Source organism: Limanda limanda, chromosome 7, assembly GCF_963576545.1.
Source record: "Limanda limanda chromosome 7, fLimLim1.1, whole genome shotgun sequence".
In the NCBI taxonomy this organism is placed as follows: Eukaryota; Metazoa; Chordata; class Actinopteri; order Pleuronectiformes; family Pleuronectidae; genus Limanda; species Limanda limanda.
Window position 1 is genome coordinate 7,550,446 of NC_083642.1, and position 21,251 is coordinate 7,571,696.

The 21,251-nt window shown below is 44.4% G+C and overlaps 1 protein-coding gene across 1 annotated transcript; it reads left to right on the forward strand.

Annotated features, from left to right (window-relative positions):
• Positions 1-3,776: 3,776 nt before the first annotated feature.
• Positions 3,777-21,005, forward strand: bltp3a (bridge-like lipid transfer protein family member 3A). Its single transcript, XM_061075056.1, has 21 exons — positions 3,777-3,946; positions 6,129-6,291; positions 8,215-8,253; positions 8,480-8,571; positions 8,671-8,860; positions 9,137-9,277; positions 9,388-9,558; positions 10,304-10,484; positions 10,679-10,762; positions 11,348-11,518; positions 12,042-12,160; positions 13,164-13,305; positions 13,504-13,697; positions 13,792-14,978; positions 15,101-15,282; positions 15,359-15,498; positions 15,648-15,798; positions 16,215-16,474; positions 16,718-16,845; positions 18,552-18,582; positions 19,933-21,005. The coding sequence occupies exons 1-21, from the start codon at positions 3,903-3,905 to the stop codon at positions 20,047-20,049; spliced, it is 3,927 nt and encodes a 1,308-aa protein (XP_060931039.1). The 5' UTR covers positions 3,777-3,902; the 3' UTR covers positions 20,050-21,005.
• The last annotated feature ends 246 nt before the right edge of the window (positions 21,006-21,251 follow it).

The following is a 21,251-nucleotide window of genomic DNA, read 5'->3' on the forward strand; positions in this document are numbered from 1 at the left end:
CGCCCTCTATGTTGGAGGCAGAGCTCGAGGTTGATGGTGTTTCGTCGTCAATTTCCCTGGTGGAGGTCACTGAGGTAGTCAAACATCTCCGCAGTGGCAAAGCCCCAGGGATTGATGAGATCCAGCCAGAAATGCTAAAGGGTCTGGGTGTTGAGGGGCTGTCATGGTTGACACGCCTATTCAACATCGCGTGGGAGTCGGGTACAGTGCCAAAGGAGTGGCAAACCGGGGTGGTGTTTCCCCTGTTCAAAAAGGGGGACCAGAGAGTGTGTACCAATTATCGGGGTATCACACTTCTCAGCCTCCCTGGTAAAGTCTACTCCAAGGTGCTGGAAAGGAGGGTTCGGCCGATCGTCGAACCTCAGATTGAAGAGGAACAATGCGGTTTTCGCCCCGGACGTGGAACTACGGACCAGCTCTTCACTCTCGCAAGGATCCTGGAGGGGGCCTGGGAGTATGCCCATCCGGTCCACTTGTGTTTTGTGGATCTGGAGAAGGCGTATGACCGGGTCCCCCGGGAGAAACTGTGGGAGGTGCTGCGGGAGTATGGGGTAAGGGGGTCTCTCCTCAGGGCCATCCAATCCCTGTACTCCCAAAGCGAGAGCTGTGTTCGGGTCCTCGGCAGCCAGTCAGTTTCGTTCTCAGTGGGTGCTGGTCTCCGCCAGGGCTGCGCCTTGTCACCAATCCTGTTTGTGATATACATGGACAGGATATCGAGGCGTAGTCGTGGTGGGGAGGGGTTGCAGTTCGGTGGTCTGAGGATCTCGTCACTGCTTTTTGCGGATGATGTGGTCCTCATTGGATCATCGGCTTTTGACCTTCAGCACTCACTGGATCGGCTGGCGGCCGAGTGTGAAGCGGCTGGGATGAGGATCAGCACCGCTAAATCTGAGGCCATGACTCTTAGCAGGAAACCGATGGATTGCTTACTCCGGGTAGGAAATGAGTCCTTAGCCCAAGTGAAGGAGTTCAAGTACCTCGGGGTCTTGTTCGCGAGTGAGGGTACTATGGAGCGTGAGATTGGCCGGAGAATCGGAGCAGCGGGGGCGGTATTGCGTTCGCTTTACCGCACCGTTGTAACGAAAAGAGAGCTGAGCCGCAAGGCAAAGCTCTCGATCTACCTGTCGATCTTCGTTCCTATCCTCACCTATGGTCATGAGGGCTGGGTGATGACCGAAAGGACGAGATCGCGGGTACAAGCGGCCGAGATGAGTTTTCTCAGAAGGGTGGCTGGCGTCTCCCTTAGAGATAGGGTGAGAAGCTCAGTCATCCGTGAGGGACTCGGATTAGAGCCGCTGCTCCTTTACTTAGAAAGGAGTCAGCTGAGGTGGTTCGGGCATCTGGTAAGGATGCCCACTGGGCGCCTCCCTTGGGAGGTGTTTCAGGCACGTCCAGTGGGGAGGAGACCTCGGGGAAGACCCAGGACTAGGTGGAGAGATTATATCTCAACACTGGCCTGGGAACCCCTCGGGATCCCCCCGTCAGAGCTGGTCAATGTGGCCCGGGAAAGGGAAGTCTGGGGCCCCCTGCTTGAGCTGCTCCCCCCGCGACCCGACCCCGGATAAGCGGATGACGAGGAGATGAGATGAGATGAGATATATAGGGTGAATTTGGGTAATATGGGATATATCTTTAATTTTGACTTTTCCCACTTATTCCCGAAGAAAGAATGGAGATCTCATAGAGGAGACTTTTAGTGTTCTTTGTGCCAAAAAAGAAAATCCTGCCTGAATTTGAATTTGTCTGCGACAGGTCCCTTGGTAACCTGGGACATTTGCATTAGGCTTTAAAAAAAGGCCTGCAGTTATAATTTCATGCATTGCATGTCCACTATTACAGAGGTCTGTTAAGCAATCCATCTTCAGACCCAAGTTCACAATTTGTAAAACCAAAAGTGCTGCAGTTTAGCTTGTTATGAGGCATTGCAGCAACAAAACCAACATTGTCCTTTAACTCTAGGGACAAACTCCTAAAAAGGAAGAGATTCTGCGAATGGTACTGCTATGAATGTTTGCCTCAGGTCATCAAAATTATCTGGTGGCGGTTTTGACTGCTGCTGATGTTTATTAAAAGGAATTGGACTGTAAGACTTAGAAGAATACATGTTGAATCTGGTAAACAGACTGAGGGCACCTGTTTATCCCATTTTTTTTCATATTGAACGCATTGCATGTAAAAATTCGGGTTCACAGGATATGCATTCCACATACAGACAGACATTCAGCTCATGGAACTCCTACTGAGATGCACAATTGCACTTCTCAGAAAAGAACTGAAATGTTTGACCAGCAAAGTTTAAGTGTTTTCTCTTTAAATGGTAGTGTAACAATCATGTTAGAGCTCAGCCTCTCAGCCTGTGCTGTTTCTCTTTACGACCTCAGACTTAGACGTGGGTCATAATATCAAACTGCATTCTGATTTCAGGTCAAAGACGTCTCGTTAGAAAAATTCACAGCCATTGCTTCAAAACCAGCAGAGGACTATGCCTTTCAAATCGAGAACTACAACGGACTGAAAGGAATACTGCTAAAGTTTCAAAAAAGGATTTTTAAAATGGAAGGTGATATTGGATATTTTTCTTTTCTCTCTATCAAACAATGTTATAACAAATACCATAGCCTATACATACCAATACTAGTGAACTAATTTTGTTCCATATTTAGGCTCCAGTGTGGCTCGAGGAGAAGACTTGAAGGAGGAAATGGCTCAGAGTGGATTCAGTGCTGTCTTCTATAACGTCAGTAAAGTGAAAAAAGACAAAAGTCTGAGCACATTCAAAATCCCAGTGGTTTCTATACACAGGTGCAGACAAACAGTAGAGTTAATTCCCTCCTGAACAAAGCGGCTGTCTTGTTGAGGGACCACTGTTTACAATCTTCCATTGTTTTTTCTGGATGAAACAACAATTCTTTTTATATATTTGATCTTGTTTATCATTTTATTTTATATGTTGTTTTTTTTCCGTTTTTGTTTTGTGTTGTATATATATTCTGTTTTTATGTTTTTATGTTCATTGTATGCACCAACAACCAGAGCAAATTCCAGGTAGGTGTAAACCTACTTGGCAGTAAATACCTTCTGATTCTGATTCTGAGCTCTTTCTATTTTATTTGTGTCATTCCTTAATTTTACTTGAAAATTGTTGTTATCTGCGCTTTCGTATTTTTAAATTGTTCTGTTGTGTCTGTGTTTAAAAAAAATGTTATATCCGTGTATGAAAAGGTACTTGATAAATAAATTAGCTTTTCCTTTCCTTAAAGGCTCAGTGTGTAGAATGTAGTGACATCTAGTGGTGAAGGTGCATATTGCAGCTGAAGGAGAATCTATGGTCGCCTTCAGTTGTTATTTAAAACTCAAAAGGTATTTAGTTTGTCCAGTCTGGGCTACTGTAAAAAAAACACATGGCCACCCAGGCTAACAACTGTATCTGCCCAATGCCCACAGCACACTTCATATGGTTTCAAATGCAACGTTGTGTTTGTAAACACGTTTTTAAAAAGTAGAAGTAATTGTGTCTATTGTACAATTAATAAACCATATTGCTTTATATTTTTATACATAGTTAAACTTTATATTATTGTTGTTATTATTTTGTATCACCCAAACACTCCTTCCCTGAACACCCAGCAGATGGCAGCATTATGTTGCTGTAGTTTTGTGTGTGTGTGAGAGAGAGACAGAAAGAGAGAGAGAGAATGTGTGTGTGTGTTTTTTTTGTGCATGTGTGCATGTGTTTGTGTGAGTCCGGTGTGTAGCAGTGTAGCTGTGCAACAGCAGCAGCAGCAGTTAGCAGAAGATGCTCACAGTTAGCTCCTTGCTCTGAATGGAGGCTGCCACCGGCTGCTTCGTGTTTATTTAACCGGGAGATCCGCTGCTCAGCAGGGACACGGACCCGAGGAGAGATGGCTGGAATCATCAAGAAGCAAATCTTGAAACATTTGTCCCGGTAAGTGTCCGGCTCGTCTGGTTGTTAGCCTGTTAGCTCGGCTGGGTCCAGGATAGGTCTAAATCGGTCTAAATATACAGTCTATGTTCCAACGTCAGTGACTAAAACTCAGATAACTGTGTGTTTGTCATTTGCACCGATTCACAAACTGTGAAGCTGCCAAGAGGAACCAGAGGAGGGTGGACAGGGACAGTGAAGACAGACTGTCCTCTCAGCACATCATCACTTTACCAACTGTCTGTCTGTGTGTCTGGTTAACAATAAGATAATTATACGAATAAAACGTCTGTATTCTGCGTTAAAATGTGCTTTGGAAAGCTGCTGTATCAGATTAAATGAGCCCAATGCTTCCTCTGCCTTTACCCAACTGTCTACTTGTATATCTTATATTATGATTATTCAATATCTACACCTGAATAGCGTTCATTCTCACCCCCCATGTCTGTCTGGGGACACATTAAATAAGATAATAATATAATAAAGCGTCTGTATTCTGCGTTAAATGTGCTATAGAAAGCTGATATATTAGATTAAATGAGCCCTAGGATTCCTCTGCCTTTACCCAACTGTCTTCTTATATATCTTACATTATGACTATTCAATATCTACACCTGAATAGCAGTCATTCTCAACCTCCCATGTCTGTCTGACACATTAAAGGTGTAGTTCACCCCCAAAATGAAAATTCACTCATCTACAGAAATACTTGTGGAGGCTCAGGGGTAAACAGAGTTGTAGCCAAATGGTGAGCAGTTCTTCAAATGTAAAAAGACAACAATTAATAGATATAAAATGCCTCCATACTTCTCCTGTGGTGTCATCCAAGTGTCTGTAAGCCCGATATTCATATACTAATCAAAAAGAGGTAATTTACATCATGTTTTTAGCCTAAATGTTGTCTGATATCCTCCTTCACAGTTGGATCTTTTCCCTTTTTTAGCTTTTATTTAGGCAGAATGTGTTTTTTTCTGTTGCTCTCAGTTTAGCACAGCTCACAGTGAACTAATGTAATTTGGGTGAAATGTGTTTAAAAGGCCCCTGGTAGCCCGGCTGGACGGGGTAAAGGCTAAAGTTGATCTTGAGTGTGAAATCAGAGATAGGACACAGCATCTCCGTTAATGGGCGGTCATAAAGTACACACCCACTGTATGTTTTGTCCTAAACATACAGATGGAGCGTTATATTTACACACAGTGAGCTGCTGAGGGTTGTTGGGTTTACACTGAATCGACACTTAAAGGCTGATCCTTTTGTGTTAATTGTTTTATATTGCAATCATTAAACTAAACATTTGTGCTTTGGCAGGATACTATCACAATGGTTTCTTTTTTTACCTAAAGAGGCTGTGGAATTTCCTCCTTTCTTAAACCATGTTAATCTCAGCAATTAGCCCATTTAAGAAATAATAGAAACACTAGTCTTTGTTCTAATGTTTAGTTCTTAATCATGCACGCCACACAAATCACTTCTTTACACTCTTATCTGCCGATCTGGCACTTGTTAGTTGTTGTCGTACGGTTGAGTCACAGCTGTTATGTATGGTCAGCGTGCGTTTTTATCTCGAGTGTGGGAGTTAATGTGAAACGTTAGTTTTAGGAAAGCAGTGGATCAGGTTGTGTTGAGCTGTTATTCTTGTGCAGAGTAGCTTTTGACCAGCTTGTCAGGTTTATCAGGTGCAGCGAGGAGTTGGGACAAACAGCGTTAATAAAGTTCACTCTATTTTCACGTCTTCAAGCTTATTCTGTGGCTTTTTCAGCAGCATTTCTCTGTGGATTTCCAAAATGTCACATGGATATGTCAGGACAGTTTTCGATCATGTTATGAAAGCAAAATTAAATATACGTGACAAATGAATTAGCTCCCATTGCTCCTATATTCCCCCTGTGTTGGGTCGTAAGGTGGTGGAGCTCCCTATGTTAGCCTTCTTAACCTAGTTGAGGTATGCAGCTTTATGGGTTTTACTCGAGTAAAGGAGATTGCCACGGTTTCTCAGGATGACTCATTCAGATGCACTGCTTCATCTAAGTCAAGCTGCATAATTCATTTGTGTCTTCTAGGTCATCAGTGACGTCTGCTGGTGTTTCCCTGATAGAAGTTACACTGAACCACTCCAGATCCAGCCTGTGTGTTCTCTCCTCTAATACAATTAGCTTTAACATATTTATCTGGTTCTTTTCCTCAGGTTCACCAAGAATCTGTCCCCGGACAAGATCAACCTGAGCACGTTGAAGGGGGAGGGGCAGCTGTCCAACCTTGAACTCGATGAGGAGGTTCTGCAGAACATGCTGGACCTGCCCACCTGGCTGGCGGTCACACGGGTCTTCTGCAACAAAGCCGCCATCAGGGTACGTTCCTGACCAGTCAAACCTGATTGTGAGGCTGGTCTGATAAGTGAAGCTTTCTCCCTTTTCTATTGAAACACCAGGGCTGCTGCAGAAATGCTGCACCAATTATGTAAATGTAACTCTTGTCTCCTTGTTGATTCTCATACTAATCAAGGGTTTCCTGTTTATTAACGCCAAAGAGGTGCTTTTGAAAGCGTGTAGAGTCACTGAGCAAATAAGCAGTGGCAGTGGCACAATGGCTGGAGGCGCTGCAGAGAGGACGATGTGATCTCCCAGACCAGCGCTGCTTGTTGATAATGGAGAGGCTTCATGTCGTGATTCAGAGGGACACAACAGGCCAGAGGCTAAAGTGATCCTGAGATATACTGGCTGCTGCTGTACATTGAGCTGTAAGGAGCTGCTCTGTGCTCTCAAATGATCCCCAAACATGACATTTAAAAGTAGCTTTTAAAGTAGTATGTCCAATATTATTACACATATGTATTACATATGTATGTGTGTGTGTGTGTATGTTTGTATCTTTGTTTGTTTTATGTTTGCTGCTGTACTGTATTTTATTGACTAAATAAACCCAAAGCTATTTTTATAGCTTTCTTTTATAGCATACATTTTTATCTGTCTCCACACCAGTGACAGTTGTACCTGGAGGTTTTATATCCGTCCATCTGTCTGTCCCACTCACTCTTGAAAAGACAATATCTCAGGAATTCGCTTGGACGCAAGGATGAGGGTCTCTGTGATTTCCTAAAACACCTTTTTGCCTTTTGAGCGTTGAGGGAATTTCTTCAAATTAAGCTCAAAGGTTCAACTGGATGTTTTGTGAACGTGTTTCATCAGGAATTACCAGAGAGAATTTTATGACTTCTGGCACAAACTCAGGGATGACTGATAGGAATTGGTGGTCAAAAGTCAAGGTCGCTGTGACCTCAGACACTAAAAGTCTCAACATCCATTTTAGGAGTCTGGAAAGATTTAAATGTGCAGTGTAACTTGATTGGTTGGTGGAGACATACAACCATAATGCAGTTATTTCAGCTCAACCCAATATTGAGGTTTGTGGTGTTGCCACCAGTCAACAGAGTGACTCCTGTTTAAAAGCATCTCCTTCACAAATTCATGTTTGTCTTTTACTATTTGTTTAGAAATGCCTCAGGCTTTCTCTTTAAAAAAGCTTTAATTTGAAACTTGAACTGTGATACTAGTTTATACAAACACTCTTTTGTTGTGAGGCTCCCAGAGATAAAGACTGTTTAGTGGATTGCAATGCCTCTTAGCTGGCAACAGCCGTGGCACAACGCATTATGTTTTCCGGTTTTGCTGATCCTCCTTTATTTATGTGACCATAACTCAGGATTGAATGCACCTATTAGGAACACAAATCGGACTAATGTGTAAAAGGACATTATAATGATATATTATATCCAAAGGGTCACAGGTCACATTCACTGTGAGATCATAATGTTCTGCACAGACACTTATTCAGCAACATAACTCAGTAGTAGAGGGGAAAGTTACTGTATTTGGTGAACTGAGGCATACAACTGCCATGTGGTAATTCCAGTTAATGGGTCGGTCAATTTCCTATTTAAAAATGTCATGTCCTAAAAACTCATTTTAAAATATTTGTTAACCTTGTTTGATCCCAAACATTAGGGACATTAATAACCTTTTCCTTTTTTCCTTTTTTCTAATCATAAAATCAGACACTATGTCTCTAATTTCCTGTGTTGGGCCTGTGCTTGCTGAACAAACAGCAGCACAGGCAGTTTGACAGAAATGAAGGTTATTGTTGTTTTCCCTGCTTCATGTTGTGGGAGCTTGAGTGTCACTGTGGCCTTGTGCCCGGTGAATGACAAACAGTGCAGAATGCTGTAGCAAGTGTTCGTGACTGACGCTCTTGACCCTGCTGTCCTTTCTTTTCAGATACAATGGACCAAGTTGAAAACAAGCCCTATCTGCCTGGTAAAGAACAGTTCTATTTTTGTCCCTCTGCAGAATTCCTCTACATTTCTTCAACACGAAGCCTCCCCTGTGTTTTAATCCAAAATAAGAAAACTCTGGCCTGACTCCAGCAGTGCCCTTTACAGATATTCTGCACACTAGGCTGCTTATCATCGGTAAATATTAGGCCATCTCTACGTACCCTATCTCAATGGTACGCCGTGTTTTGGTTTCCTCTCTCGTGCAGTTCTTGGATAAGGTCGAGGTGGAGATGAGGACGTGTGAAGAGCCTCGCCCCCCCAACGGCCCCTCTCCTATCGCTATCACAGCAGGACAGAGGTCAGTCTGCGTATCAGACGATGAATCCTGAACCACATCTACATGTCATGTAACACGGTGAAATGTGCCTTCGCTCATCTTTATATTGTGCTTTCACAGCGAGTACGGCTTCGCAGAGAAAGTGGTGGAGGGCATGTCAGTTAGAATCAACTCCATCACCATCAAGGTGCAGGCTCAGGCCTTCCACGCCTCCTTTGAGCTCTGGCAGCTCCAAGGCAACAGCCTCAACCCCAAATGGCAGCACAGTGACCTCCGCTACACCCGCGTCACCGACCCAAAGAGAGGAGAGGTACACTTTCACTAACCCACTCGGGCAATCTTCTACCACAGAAAACACATCTGCCCTGCTTGGTCCTTATTATCTGAAGGGACGATGTTGAGATGAGCAACCTTTCAGAATGAGATCTTATAATCCACTTAGAGGGAATTGCTTTTTATTCCTCTGTTTGTCTAAAAACAGATCTTACCCTTACCACACCAGTAGCAATAACTCCATATAAATGTTGGAAATTTGTGCTTTTATGTTTTGATCGTTTTCAATTTTGATTTGATTTGTTTCCATTAGGTTTTGACATTCAAAGAAATCAACTGGCAGAGTCTCCGAATTGAGGCGGACGCCATTGAGAGCGATGACCAGGACCTCGGCAGCACGCCGTTGCGTCTCATCACCAACCAGGGTCGCATTCGCATCGCTCTAAAACGCAAAGTACGACTGTGTTTCTACTATTCATGGGATGGTTAGATATCACATGTGTAAATTCATCTCAATTACAAATGATTTGTCCCAACTTGTGAATTCTTCATTGTTCTCTCCAGATAAAGGACTGTAACGTGTTGGCGTCCAAGCTGCTCTTCATTTTGGACGACCTGCTGTGGGTGCTGACCGACTCTCAACTCAAAGCGATCATTCATTACGCCAAATCTCTGAGTGAGGCCATGGAGAAGTCGGCCCAGCAGAGGAAGAGCATGACCGCCGAATCCCTGCAGGTACCGCCTCCTTGATTGGTTAACGAACAATATACGTTGAGAAGTTTAAACTACATTCTTCATGTGTTTTAAAGGATAATCTTGGCCAATGTCAGGATTAAAACATCTAAGCTTGATTCAGTCATACATTGCAATTGATTTGATGTTTGACAATGAAATTAATGTTTTCAGACAAACGTTGATTTAAGTTTAAAGCTGCCAGGAACACGAATGCAAGAAAAGTGACACAGACAACAAAAACAAAACAAACAATTTAAATAAATTTACAAATATTACAGTTACAGTAGAAGGTTTCTTAAAATAAAAGAAGTTCCACTATATTCATTTAGAATTGTTACATAAATATAATTATAATACAGTAACAAAACAAAAACATTTATTTAAAGTGTTATTATATCAACTCATTTTGATGTCTTTGTTAATAAAAAGTTACTCTCCACACATGAAGAAAATCACTGTGTTAAAGCCTTGCATCAGCACTTTCAGCTGATTTTGATCTTGTTTATGCATAATATAAAAATAAAGTTGTTACTATAAATAAAACAAACTCAGTGCATCCACCGATACAACGTCAGACTCCAGATTGGTTTGCAGTTATGCATTCATTCAGTTTCCTCTTACAAGGGACACTGAGAAAGACTCTGACACTGAGCTTTCTGTAGAAGAGAATTTGTGTTGTGAGAAATTTTTTCCTAATTTTCTTGGTTGATTATATTGAGATGTTTTCCTTCCCTCTGTGGTTCAGACGTCTCCTCCATCTCCTGGCCTCCACAGCTTGTGGACGGAGCCCCCCCCTGCTCCGACCGGCACCCCCAACAACATGAGTCAATACTTTGATCTCTACGATGTAAAGGAGTCTTCGTACCACACCTTCATATCCCGCTTGGACTTACACATATGCAATGATAGTTCTTCAATGGATGAAGGTTTGTTGGGAAGAACTCACCATGTGCTAAAAGCATCAAAATGCGTAAATTCTCTTGTAACTCCAGTAGATTTCTGCTGCTCTGTATGGTTGTAAAGCCAAGTTCGTACTCTCAGAATAACCCTTAAATTTGAGTTAATTTCTAAGTATTTAATGTGATGGTGTTTTTAACGTCTGTAATGTGATTTTGCACAGATGAGCCTCCTCCGGGTTTGCAGGGTGCGATGCAGCTGACCTTCAGGAAGCTGGGTTTTGATTACTATCCCATCCACAGACCTGGTGAGTGTGATGACTGCGACCATAATTCAACTGCCGCTCACCCTGAGGCTTTGCACTTGTCCGACCGCAAACCACAGCGTCCAGTTAAGAGTGGCTGTTAGGAGGATTACCATTCAAGCAGACTAATGGCCTGAGAGAGTGTGCCCAGTGCCATTAGTCTTTGTGGAATTCCTGAAGTGTAGAATGTAGAACAGCCTCCAAGCCCTTATGGTCAATTAAACAAAGTTTTAAAAAAGCTTTTTTTTTTTTATATATATAACAGGCTTTCGAATATGAAAATAGGAAACTGTATCAAACAACACAGTTCTTATTCTGTATCTGCAGATGTTTGGGTAATGGGTTTGAAAATATTATTGCTTTTCCACATTTTACTGGGTTGTAGACTTGCATCAAGTGATCTGTTTAATTTAAATAAAGTTAAAGACCTCATTTAGGTTTAGCATGACTTTCCATATTTTAGCCCTTAATTGCCATTTTGGTTTGTTTATATTTCATATATTTTGAGTTTAACAATTTGCAGACTAGAGCAAGTCATAATTGCAGATTGCTGAATCATATTTGCTTTTTGATATTTCTCTAATCCAGCTGATGGGTGTCGACACTGGGAGCGTCACAGTGGAGCCATGGAGGCTCAAGCCCAGTGGGCTGGGAAACTTCTGCAGGAGTACCACAAGAGAGTTGAGGCCTCCGGGATCCCAGGGCCACACACCGAGGGGCCCCGGCCAACCAAGGACGGTCCTGCAAAGCCAGGCCAAGGTAGGAATGAATGTACAGGTTTGAATTTTCCAAAAGAAAAACCGATACAATGAAATAATGGTTTTATTACAGTTCAAACTTAAATCCACTTTATAAAAGTTTGGTTGGAGATGGATCTGTTGCCATGGCTAATCTTCTGAATCACTAATTGCAAATTGCTATGACACCCCATTTATCAACAAGTACATCTCCATGGCAACTGAGCAAACTCCATCTGCTGATGAAGATTGAGTGATGTGATTGTAAAGGAAGTGGACTCAAAATCGTGATTATTTAGAATCTTCGTAGCTACAGTCAAATGCCAGAAAAACAACTGAGATGCTGTTAACATCACAACATCTTTGAGAAGTGGTGCACAGGGGTGATGGTAGCACTACGACATACAAACCTACATATGGTTCAATAAGAATAACATTCTTATGATGAGGCAAAAATCCACATCTGTAAAAAATTTGTTTTTTCTGTTGTGCTTGTGCGGAAGCGAGTTATTTGAAGTGTTTCCTCTCCTGTGTAAACGCATTAGATGGACAGTCTGAGAAAGAACAGACGACCTCCAGGAACACTGCTCCGACCGGCTCATCTCTGAAGAGGCTGCGATCCAGCTGCGTGGTGGTCAGGGTGGATGACGTGGACATTCACCAGGCAAGCTTTTATCATCCGCTGATTTGATTTATCTGCTCTGACAGAAGCTTTACTCTCCAATTAAAAGGTGGTTATCTGCTGTGGATCATACCACCGAGCACAGAGCAGCAGCTCATGTAGAATCATATCTTAAAGAATTAACTTAGAAAATTATATCCTCAGATGTGACCACCAGGTCCCCACTGTGGACTACAATGATGCCAGCATAGATTACACGAGTGGATGTTGGAAATAGTTCTGTGACAATAACACTAAATATACTGCAGATATGAGTCTCCATTCAAAAATAAAATAAAATCACGTCACACAGTTGCCTTAGACATTTATAAGATGGAAAGAGAGGGACAGTCTACTCCAGCTAAAATTCTCATGTGCTACAGTGTGATCATCGCTTGCACTTGATTCAAATTGGAATAGACAGTGTCAGATTATCAGCCTCGGAGGCATCTGCATGACAGACTTTGCAGAACAGCCATTCAGTTTGTTTGAACAGGAGCTGATTTGACATATTAATGGAATGATGTGTAAATATTTTGCATCAAATTACCCATGTAAGTAAAGGCTGCTTCTTGGTGTTGCTTTCCTAAAGACCACAGATTTCAATATGACATTCCTGATGTTTTCAGCAAAATTACTACTGTATTCTCAGTGAGAACACAATAACACTATAAATGTCACTTCACCTGCTGTATCGTCTTTTATCCGAGATGGAGAAACCCCCGTTCTATTCAAATTACACTCTCTGGCACATTTTGCATTTCACACTTTCTTTTATCACAAAAGAACGAGAACACTCTCTGGGTTTTTTTTCAGTTAAAAACACTTGTACTTCCTCATTTGTTAGAACAAGAGACACTTTCTCTATGTAAATTATCTATGTGTGGACAGGAAGTCCCTGATATGCAGACTCAGGTGTTTTAGCTCTGTTCTGTGCAGCAAATGTTTACTATTGTTGATTTATTCATTTATTGTATCTAAAACTGTGTCTATCCTCCGCCTCCAGGTGTCTACAAGGGGCCGTCAGAACAAGAAGACCCAGTCTTTATTGTCCTGTAACCGTAAAACTCTGCGTTTGCCAGACAGCGTACCAGCAATTCATCTGCAGTTCACTGAGTACTACTTTCCTGACAACCCAAGTCTCTCGGGTACCAACTTTTCTTTTAGTTTATTGTTATTGTGGGCTTCTGCTTTGCTACATTCACACGACAGAAGGTTTAGTCACCACCAACATATTTCTCTTGGATATGTTAAGGCATTTTTTTGTTTACTTTGTGTTACTTATAATTGATGATAAAAAAAATTCTCCCCCCATCAACTACTCCTGCCTTCTTCCTTTCTTCCAGTGCCCACCTCGAACCTGTATGCCCAGTTAAACGGCCTGCAGCTGTGTGTGGACCCGGCCAGTGTGCTGTGGATCAATCTGTTCTCCAGGGGTCTGCTGCACACGCTGGACCAGGTCAAAGCTTTCTACCATCTGCAAGACAGTAGCAAGGCTGAGGAGCATGTAGACGTCCGCATGGATGCAGCTCAGCTTAAGGTGAATACACAACGGTTTGCAGTGATTTTGTATCATTAATTGTTCACCTTTTAAAAGTAATGTAATTGATTTTGTTTGATGTTTTTTTTTATAGTTGATCATTCCCTTGGATTCCTCCATACTGGACCATCCAGAGCGTCCACAGTCTCTATGCATTACCGTTCCCCAGATGGCGCTCAGCAACACTCGCCTCTGCCCCCATGGCTCCAGAGCTGACCTCCACACCATCTATGACAAGTTTTCCAGCTGCTCTTTCTTCCAACCCACGTCACCTTGCTCTTACCCCAGAGACCCTAGTGCCTTCCATCCCATCCCCTCCTCCCTCCTCCATCTCTCCCAGGAGACAGAGCCTCAACCTCTGGATGGAAAGCAGCTACGATCCCAGGACGTCTGGTCCCTCAGTCTGTCCCGTGTAACCCTGGGTTTCGATGGAGCTCGGCGATTCCCCAAAGGCCGGACCCAGCCCTTTGTCGAGCCCTTCGCCGTGTCCGTGTGGATGTGTCAGCCCGCTGCCTTGAAAAGCGCTTTGTCGTCTTCCTCCTCCACTCCCAGCAGAGACCACCAGCCTCCTGCAGCACAGGAAGAGGCTTCGCTTGCCTCTATCCACTTCCTGGTTCACACCAACACTCCAGTGAAATTGTGGCTCAACCACTACCAGTATGTAGCACTGCTGAGAATGAAGGATTCCATGGCTCGGTTGGGGGCCGAGCTGGGCCGGGACCTGCGAGATGTTAAACAGGCTCGTGGCCAGAAGACAAACAACCCTGCTTCTGTTTGCGTCGCCCTTCTGGTGGACTCGGCAGAACTCGGTCTCCTGCTGCCACCGGTCAGCTCAGAGCCAGAGGAAGAGGTCCCCCACACTCCAGAGACAGACAGCATGACAGACTCTGATATTTCCCCGACTCATCACTCGGCAGAGCTGGTCCCGGAGGACGGTGGGATGGAAAACGGCATCTCCTCTGAGTTGGATCAGGATGAACACGTGGAGGAGGCGTGTGAGGCTGTGGAGGAGGGGCCGGAGCAGGACGGTTTGTCAACACAAGTGGACAATGCTGTCCTCTCACACCCCCTGTCACCTGGACACTCCCCTGCCCTGTCCCGCGTGCCGTCCAGCTTCAGCCTGGAGGGAGAGCTGTCAAGCGCCATTAACGTGACCAAGGATGCGACTAAAGATGCCATCAGTGCCTCGCTGGACCTGACAAAGGGAGCGTTTTCAATAACAAAAGATGCATTTAGCCTTCTGAGTCGTGGCTCGGGGATGAGCAAACTGTTCAGTCCAAAGTAAGTGCCAGTGCTCCCCTGCTGGGCTGTTGGTGAAAACAATATGATTGTTTGTGTGCCTGGACCCCTGCTGTGCACTACCTGCTTTCACCGGCTGTCCCTTAACGACTGTGTTTTCATAGGGAACAGGTCCAGCGTTCAGAGGAGTCCTCCCCCTCGCTGGCTGCCGGCCTGCGTCACCAACCGATGAAGCAGTCTCCTTCCCAGCATTCCTTCGATAGTGCTATCTTGGAGGGCAGCCTACCTGATGAGAATCATGTGGATAGTGACGTCAGCGACGGTTTTGTTATTCTCATGGACTCAGGTACTTGAAAGTTTCCATAACAAATTCTCTGAATACCTCAGGCGACACCTACTGCAGCTTTATATTTTGTTTCCAGAGTCAGGCGTGGAGTCCATGCGTCCCAACAACACTGCACTAGGCAGCCGGGGAAGCCCCGCCCCGGGGACAGAGGGGGGGTCATCAGCTGACCTCAGCAGCTCCCTGTCCCAAAGTATTGAGGACGTGTCTGAGGACATGGTGGGTTACTCTTCTGATATAAAGTTCTATACAAACAAAAGATTGGTTGATTGTTTAACATTGGAGCTCCGTTATGTGTCTGAACAAATAATATCTCAAAGAATAATTCAAATCATTTAAAGTGTGATTTCATTGTGCTGTGGTTACAGTCTTCGGTGTTGTTACTGATCCTGAGTGGAGCAGCATGTACCATGGAAGTAAAGGGAGAAAACCAAGTTGTGGCTGTGGAAGCCCAGAATCTGAGCCCTGTGCAGATGGGAACCATCAAGGTGTCCGACGTGCTGACTGGGCTCGTACAAGGTAAACTGGTTATTGTGGACACACTGACATTTCCTGTTCGTCTTTGCTATGAGTCCTAAACAACACTCCATATTTTACATGTGCTATCACATTCTGAAAAAGCTTAAATGTAGATTAGTGTTTTGGATAAACTTGGGATAAAGGGATTAAGAAATATGATCAATCGACTTCCAGAAGTCTAATTTAAGTTTACTTGAAATGTTCTGCAATTTCAAACAAACAAATCATGACCGGTTGAAGGATCGACACCACTGCTGAGTTGAGTAGTATAAACTCAAACCTTATAATCCCTCTTTTTCTTCTGTTGTATAAATGCCTTCGAATCAAAACATGGTTTCTACATTGCTATATATTTTCTAGCCTGGTTGCAGTGTAAAGTTTTCACTCATATGTATCTTCTCCTTTTGTTTCTGCAGCTCCAGGTGGACCAGTCCAGAACCAGAATGGGCGAGGTGGGTCTCCAGTGGTGCGCATGCGAGCAGAAATGGGTCCGTCTGCAGCCCGGCACTCTTCCCTGGCCGAGTCTCTGGGCTTCCTGGACGTGAGAGTGCAGGACTGCCACGCTGAGCTGTTAGCCTCTACAGTGGCTAACATCGGGCCTTTCCTGGAAGACGAATTCAGTGTCGATGGCCAACCGATGAAGTTACACATGAGCAACATCACCATCACCATGAAGGTTGGTTCCTCATAATGTTTGGATTTGGGGAAAAGCAAAGTCGGATGTTGGTGGGAGATGTTTGACACGATTGGATGTCAAGATGTTTTTCTCCACTGAACTGAACAACCTCAAGAAATTGATTCGTTGTTTGTTGTAAACAGAATGACCTTGCTAAGTGGCCGGTCCTGGTATTTAGAAGTAAATGGACTTGAATCTGTAAATTGGTGAATTACCAAGATCCTTTGTTCTTTTGTTTTTTAGGATGACGGCCCTAGAAACTATCCCACCGCCCCTCAACCTGTCCCAGCCACTTTCATCGTGGATCAGCTTCTCCTGCAGCGCAGTGACGATGGCATCATGAGGCTCAAAGGTGGGCAAGAGAAGACACAGTATTATTATTTGTTGCCATAGTCACAGAATGATGAACAGGAAGTGATAGTCACGGTTTCTTTTTTAATTTAATCCTTAGCAGGTGCTCCTGTGGCTGGTCCAGGCAACACAGACACTTCCTGTGCTGTTCTACAGACGAGAGAGGTAAGAGAAAACTAAAGTAACTAAATACAGCTGTATAAGATTGATCTAAAAAATGTAATATACTGTTACGGACCTATAAGAAATGGCTCGTGAGGCCCGGAACACATCAAATAAACGAATCAGAAACAACTGTTGCCACTAAATAATAACAAATGTTTATTGGTTGAAACAAACAAATATTTAGAAAGGCAACAAACCAAAAGGGTTGGAGGTTTCCGGCCAAAACAAACAAAAGAGAGGGGAACACTGAGCCAGCCATCGGCCGTCGAAGTCAGTGTTCACCCCCGAACTAAGTCTGCCTAAATAACCCACTACCTAAATGAAAGAAAAAGGTTATCCGAAAACAGGACTACCGGGAACCCCCGAACCAACTACCAACATAACAAAAGCTCAAAAGGACTTCTGGCATGGGGGAAACCGGAGCCTCGGTCTCCTCACCCGTTCACCTGCATGGAAGAATAGAGAGCGAGAAAGAAATTCACAGCCTCCTTAAGTCAGCTCCAGCTGACGAGGTGATGAGTCTCACCTGAGGACTGGCTGCGTGGAGAGAGAGAGAAAGGTGGAGAGGCACAAACACACACATTCTCACACAGAGCCCCACCTCCTGGCCACACGTAACACCCCCACCCATAGCTTGTGAATAGCCGGGGGCAAACGTGAAGACCAGGGAGGAAGGAAAAAAAAACAACACATTCACAAGACCTAACAACGTGTCGGCCAGGACGTTGTCCCGCCCCTTCACATGCCGAATGATCACGTTAAAGGACTGCAGGAAGAGCGCCCAGCGCATTAACCTCTGGTTAGTGTTCCGCATCTGATTCACAAAAACTAAAGGATTGTGGTCCGTATACACAACAGTTGGCGAACTCGCGGAACCCACATAAACTTCAAAGTGGCTCAGCGCCAGGACCAAGGCCAACGCCTCCTTCTCAATAGTAGAGTACACGCGCTGGTGTTTGTTGAACTTCTTGGAGAAGTAAGAGACGGGATGTTCAACCCCGTCCCCCCCCTCCTGAAGCAGAACAGCACCAGCACCCGCATCACTGGCATCAACAGACAGTTTAAATGGACGATCAAACACAGGGGCACACAGGACTGGGGCCGTAGTCAACAAAGCCTTAATACAGTCAAAAGCACGCTGACAGCCCTCAGTCCAGCGAAAACACACCTTCGGGCTCAACAAGTCAGTGAGGGAAGCAGCTACCGCAGAAAAGTTCTTACAAAAACTACGGTAGTAGCCCGCCATCCCCAGAAACCGGCGCAATTCCCGCCATGAACGAGGGACAGGGAAAGAAAGAATAGCCTCCACCTTGGAGTGCACCGGCCTGACTTGGCCCCGACCAACCACTTTGCCCAAATAGGTCACTGTCGCCTGGCCAAACTCCACGTATGTCTTCTCATACAACTTCTTGAGACGACGGTACCTCTGGCGATATGCCTCGGGCACTAACTCGTAGGCCCTCAGCACCGCCTCTTTGACATGATCATAATTCAGGCTCATACCAGACTCCAAAGACGCGTAGGCATCCTGGGCCTTTCCCGTGAACACACATTGTAAAAGCAACGGCCAAAACTGCCTAGGCCACTCCAGGGTCTCAGCTACACGTTCAAACAGGGTGAAATATTTGTCAACATCTTTATCATTAAAAGACGGAACGAAACGGATGCATCTACCTATATCAAAACCACTGGCGGCAGGAGGGGGAGGAGAAGGAGGTGCATGCTGTAACTCCAGCTCCTTCAGATGCACCTGCCTCTTTGTCTCTTCCTCCAGCTTCCGCACCTCCAGTTCACCCAACAGCTCCTTCTCCCTCAGATCCAGACGGCGCAACTCAATCTGCAGCTCCAATCCCCTGAGACGAGCCGCTTCATCCACATCTGACCGTGACTCCACCCCCTTCATGACCGCTTCACTCAAAAGACCCTCTTTATACAACACAGACAGCAGCTCAGTTTTTATAGCCTGCTTCTTCATCTGCTTAGTCACCGTAACTTTAAGAAAACTGGCCAGAGAAATTAACTGCTCTTTAGTGCAAGAACAGAACTGCTCCATCGTCGGATGAGCAACAAACTCCTCAGCACTAAACGCCATGACGAGACTGGCCACACTGATCAGACCAGGGCGAGAGGAAAAAAAACAAAAAAAACAGACCGCTCACCAACCTACTCCCTCAAAAAGTCAGTGTTCACCCCCGAACTAACTCTGCCTAAATAACCCACTACCTAAATGAAAGAAAAAGGTTATCCGAAAACAGGACTACCGGGAACCCCCGAACCAACTACCAACATAACAAAAGCTCAAAAGGACTTCTGGCATGGGGGAAAACGGAGCCTCGGTCTCCTCACCCGTTCACCTGCATGGAAGAATAGAGAGCGAGAAAGAAATTCACAGCCTCCTTAAGTCAGCTCCAGCTGACGAGGTGATGAGTCTCACCTGAGGACTGGCTGCGTGGAGAGAGAGAGAAAGGTGGAGAGGCACAAACACACACACACATTCTCACACAGAGCCCCACCTCCTGGCCACACGTAACATATACAAAGTTGGATTCAAAACACTTTAGGTGGTAAACTATCTTTTTTTATCAAATTTCCCATTTATAACTCTTTTTCAGCCACAGAAAAAAGGACTATGTCAATTTCCTCATAACAACTCAAAAGTCCTGTCAAACTGCAGCAGAGTTTGACTCATTCAGATTAGTTTTCACTCATGTTTCAGATATCTTCAGTCTTAATTACAGCTGTTAAACTGATCACTGGTCAGCTCTAAGATACACACAGCAGAGGTGTTGAGTATCTCTATACAAGTTTGTGTAACGGTATCGTAATGACACCTGTTGCTGTCTGTCAGAATCTGATATCCGCCCTCTTGGCGTGGAGCACGTAGCCAGCGCCTCCATTACCTACAGCTGAAACTAACCGATTCACTCATCCTGTGCTTCCAGAGACAGACTGTGGAGTCGCAGCTCTCTGATGCCCAGGCTGTCCTCACCCAGGCCCTCAGTGACAGAGAGCGCCTCCTTCTGGAGGTCAGGAAGTATGACCCAGCGTTTACTCTCTGACCCCCGACCATCGGTGCTGACTGACTGAGATCAGACGTATCGGGATGTAGGTCAGGAAACTTGAAGACTCGCGAAAAGACATGTCAGGGCATTAGTCATGTTTCAGAGGAAAATGAAAGTTGAGGCTTTGGATCACTTCCCATTCTATTATCATGCTTCTCTTGAGATTCAAAAATAGCCCTTGTAACAACTACTTAAAGGGGAAGCTAGTGGACTAACTTATTGGTACATTATTGGTACTATATTTGAACTTGGCAGTGTTGATATTCCTCACTGCGTTACTCAACCCAAGTTATTGTGGTTGTTTCATTCACATAGTGTTGACAGTGAACTCAGTGTGTGGTTTCAGTGATTGTCACAAAGCATGCAAGAGTAAACATCATCAAGGTTTAATCCTCTCCACTTTAATAATAGTGTAACGGAACTGTTGAGTCAGGCACAAGCCAAAACCTCCTCACATGCACTGACACTGCCAGACAGTCATCAGTCGCTCCTTCTGCAGAACAATACACAAGTTACTGTCAAGCATGCTTCGTGATCAGTGCTAATTTACACATGGCACATTTACAGATAGTCATAACGTTAGGCTAAGTGACGTAGAGTTCCTCTGTTTAAGTGTTAAATACAATAGATCCATGTGCTTACTTTTCTTTTACAAATTTAATAATAAGATATCACCTGTTGTTGGAGATGTGATTCAATAGGTAGGGAAATCAATGCACTTTTTAATTTAATTAAAAAAAAGAAAAGAAGGCAGAAGCATAACAACACTGATTTCATAGAGGGAGAGGGATGTGTCACAGTGTTGTGTTGCTTTATCACCAGTGGTCACACAAACTTAACAAGTTCTCTGTTCTCAGAAAGCAGGTCGACTCATTCCCCAGTGTTGTGTTATTCTCCGAGCGGTGAAAGGTTTATCGTTTTTCTTTTTTGTCCTGTGAAACGGTGCTCGGTGGCAGAACGTCCACTCAAAAGACGACCCGCCTTTCCTTCTCCCCCCCCCCCCCTCGGCTCTGAGAGCAGGTTGCACGGTACCTTCAGTATTGTAACTGGTTCTGTGTTTTCATTCTCTACTGTGAGAGGTTTGGGATTTTACCAGCAAAGCCAGAGATAGAATACTTGACCCTCTTGAAACGTGTTTTTGTAGCTTGCCAGGAAACAAGTCAGACTGCTTGTGTTGTTACCACTGTACACACTGATCA

Excerpts from the sequence above, each read along its gene's own strand:
- bltp3a (XM_061075056.1), top strand. The coding sequence starts at position 3,903 with ATGGCTGGAATCATCAAGAAGCAAATCTTGAAACATTTGTCCCG. Across the intron at positions 10,485-10,678 it reads TAGTTCTTCAATGGATGAAG|ATGAGCCTCCTCCGGGTTTG; the intron begins GTTTGTTGGGAA and ends GATTTTGCACAG. Across the intron at positions 15,283-15,358 it reads TGTTATTCTCATGGACTCAG|AGTCAGGCGTGGAGTCCATG; the intron begins GTACTTGAAAGT and ends TTTTGTTTCCAG.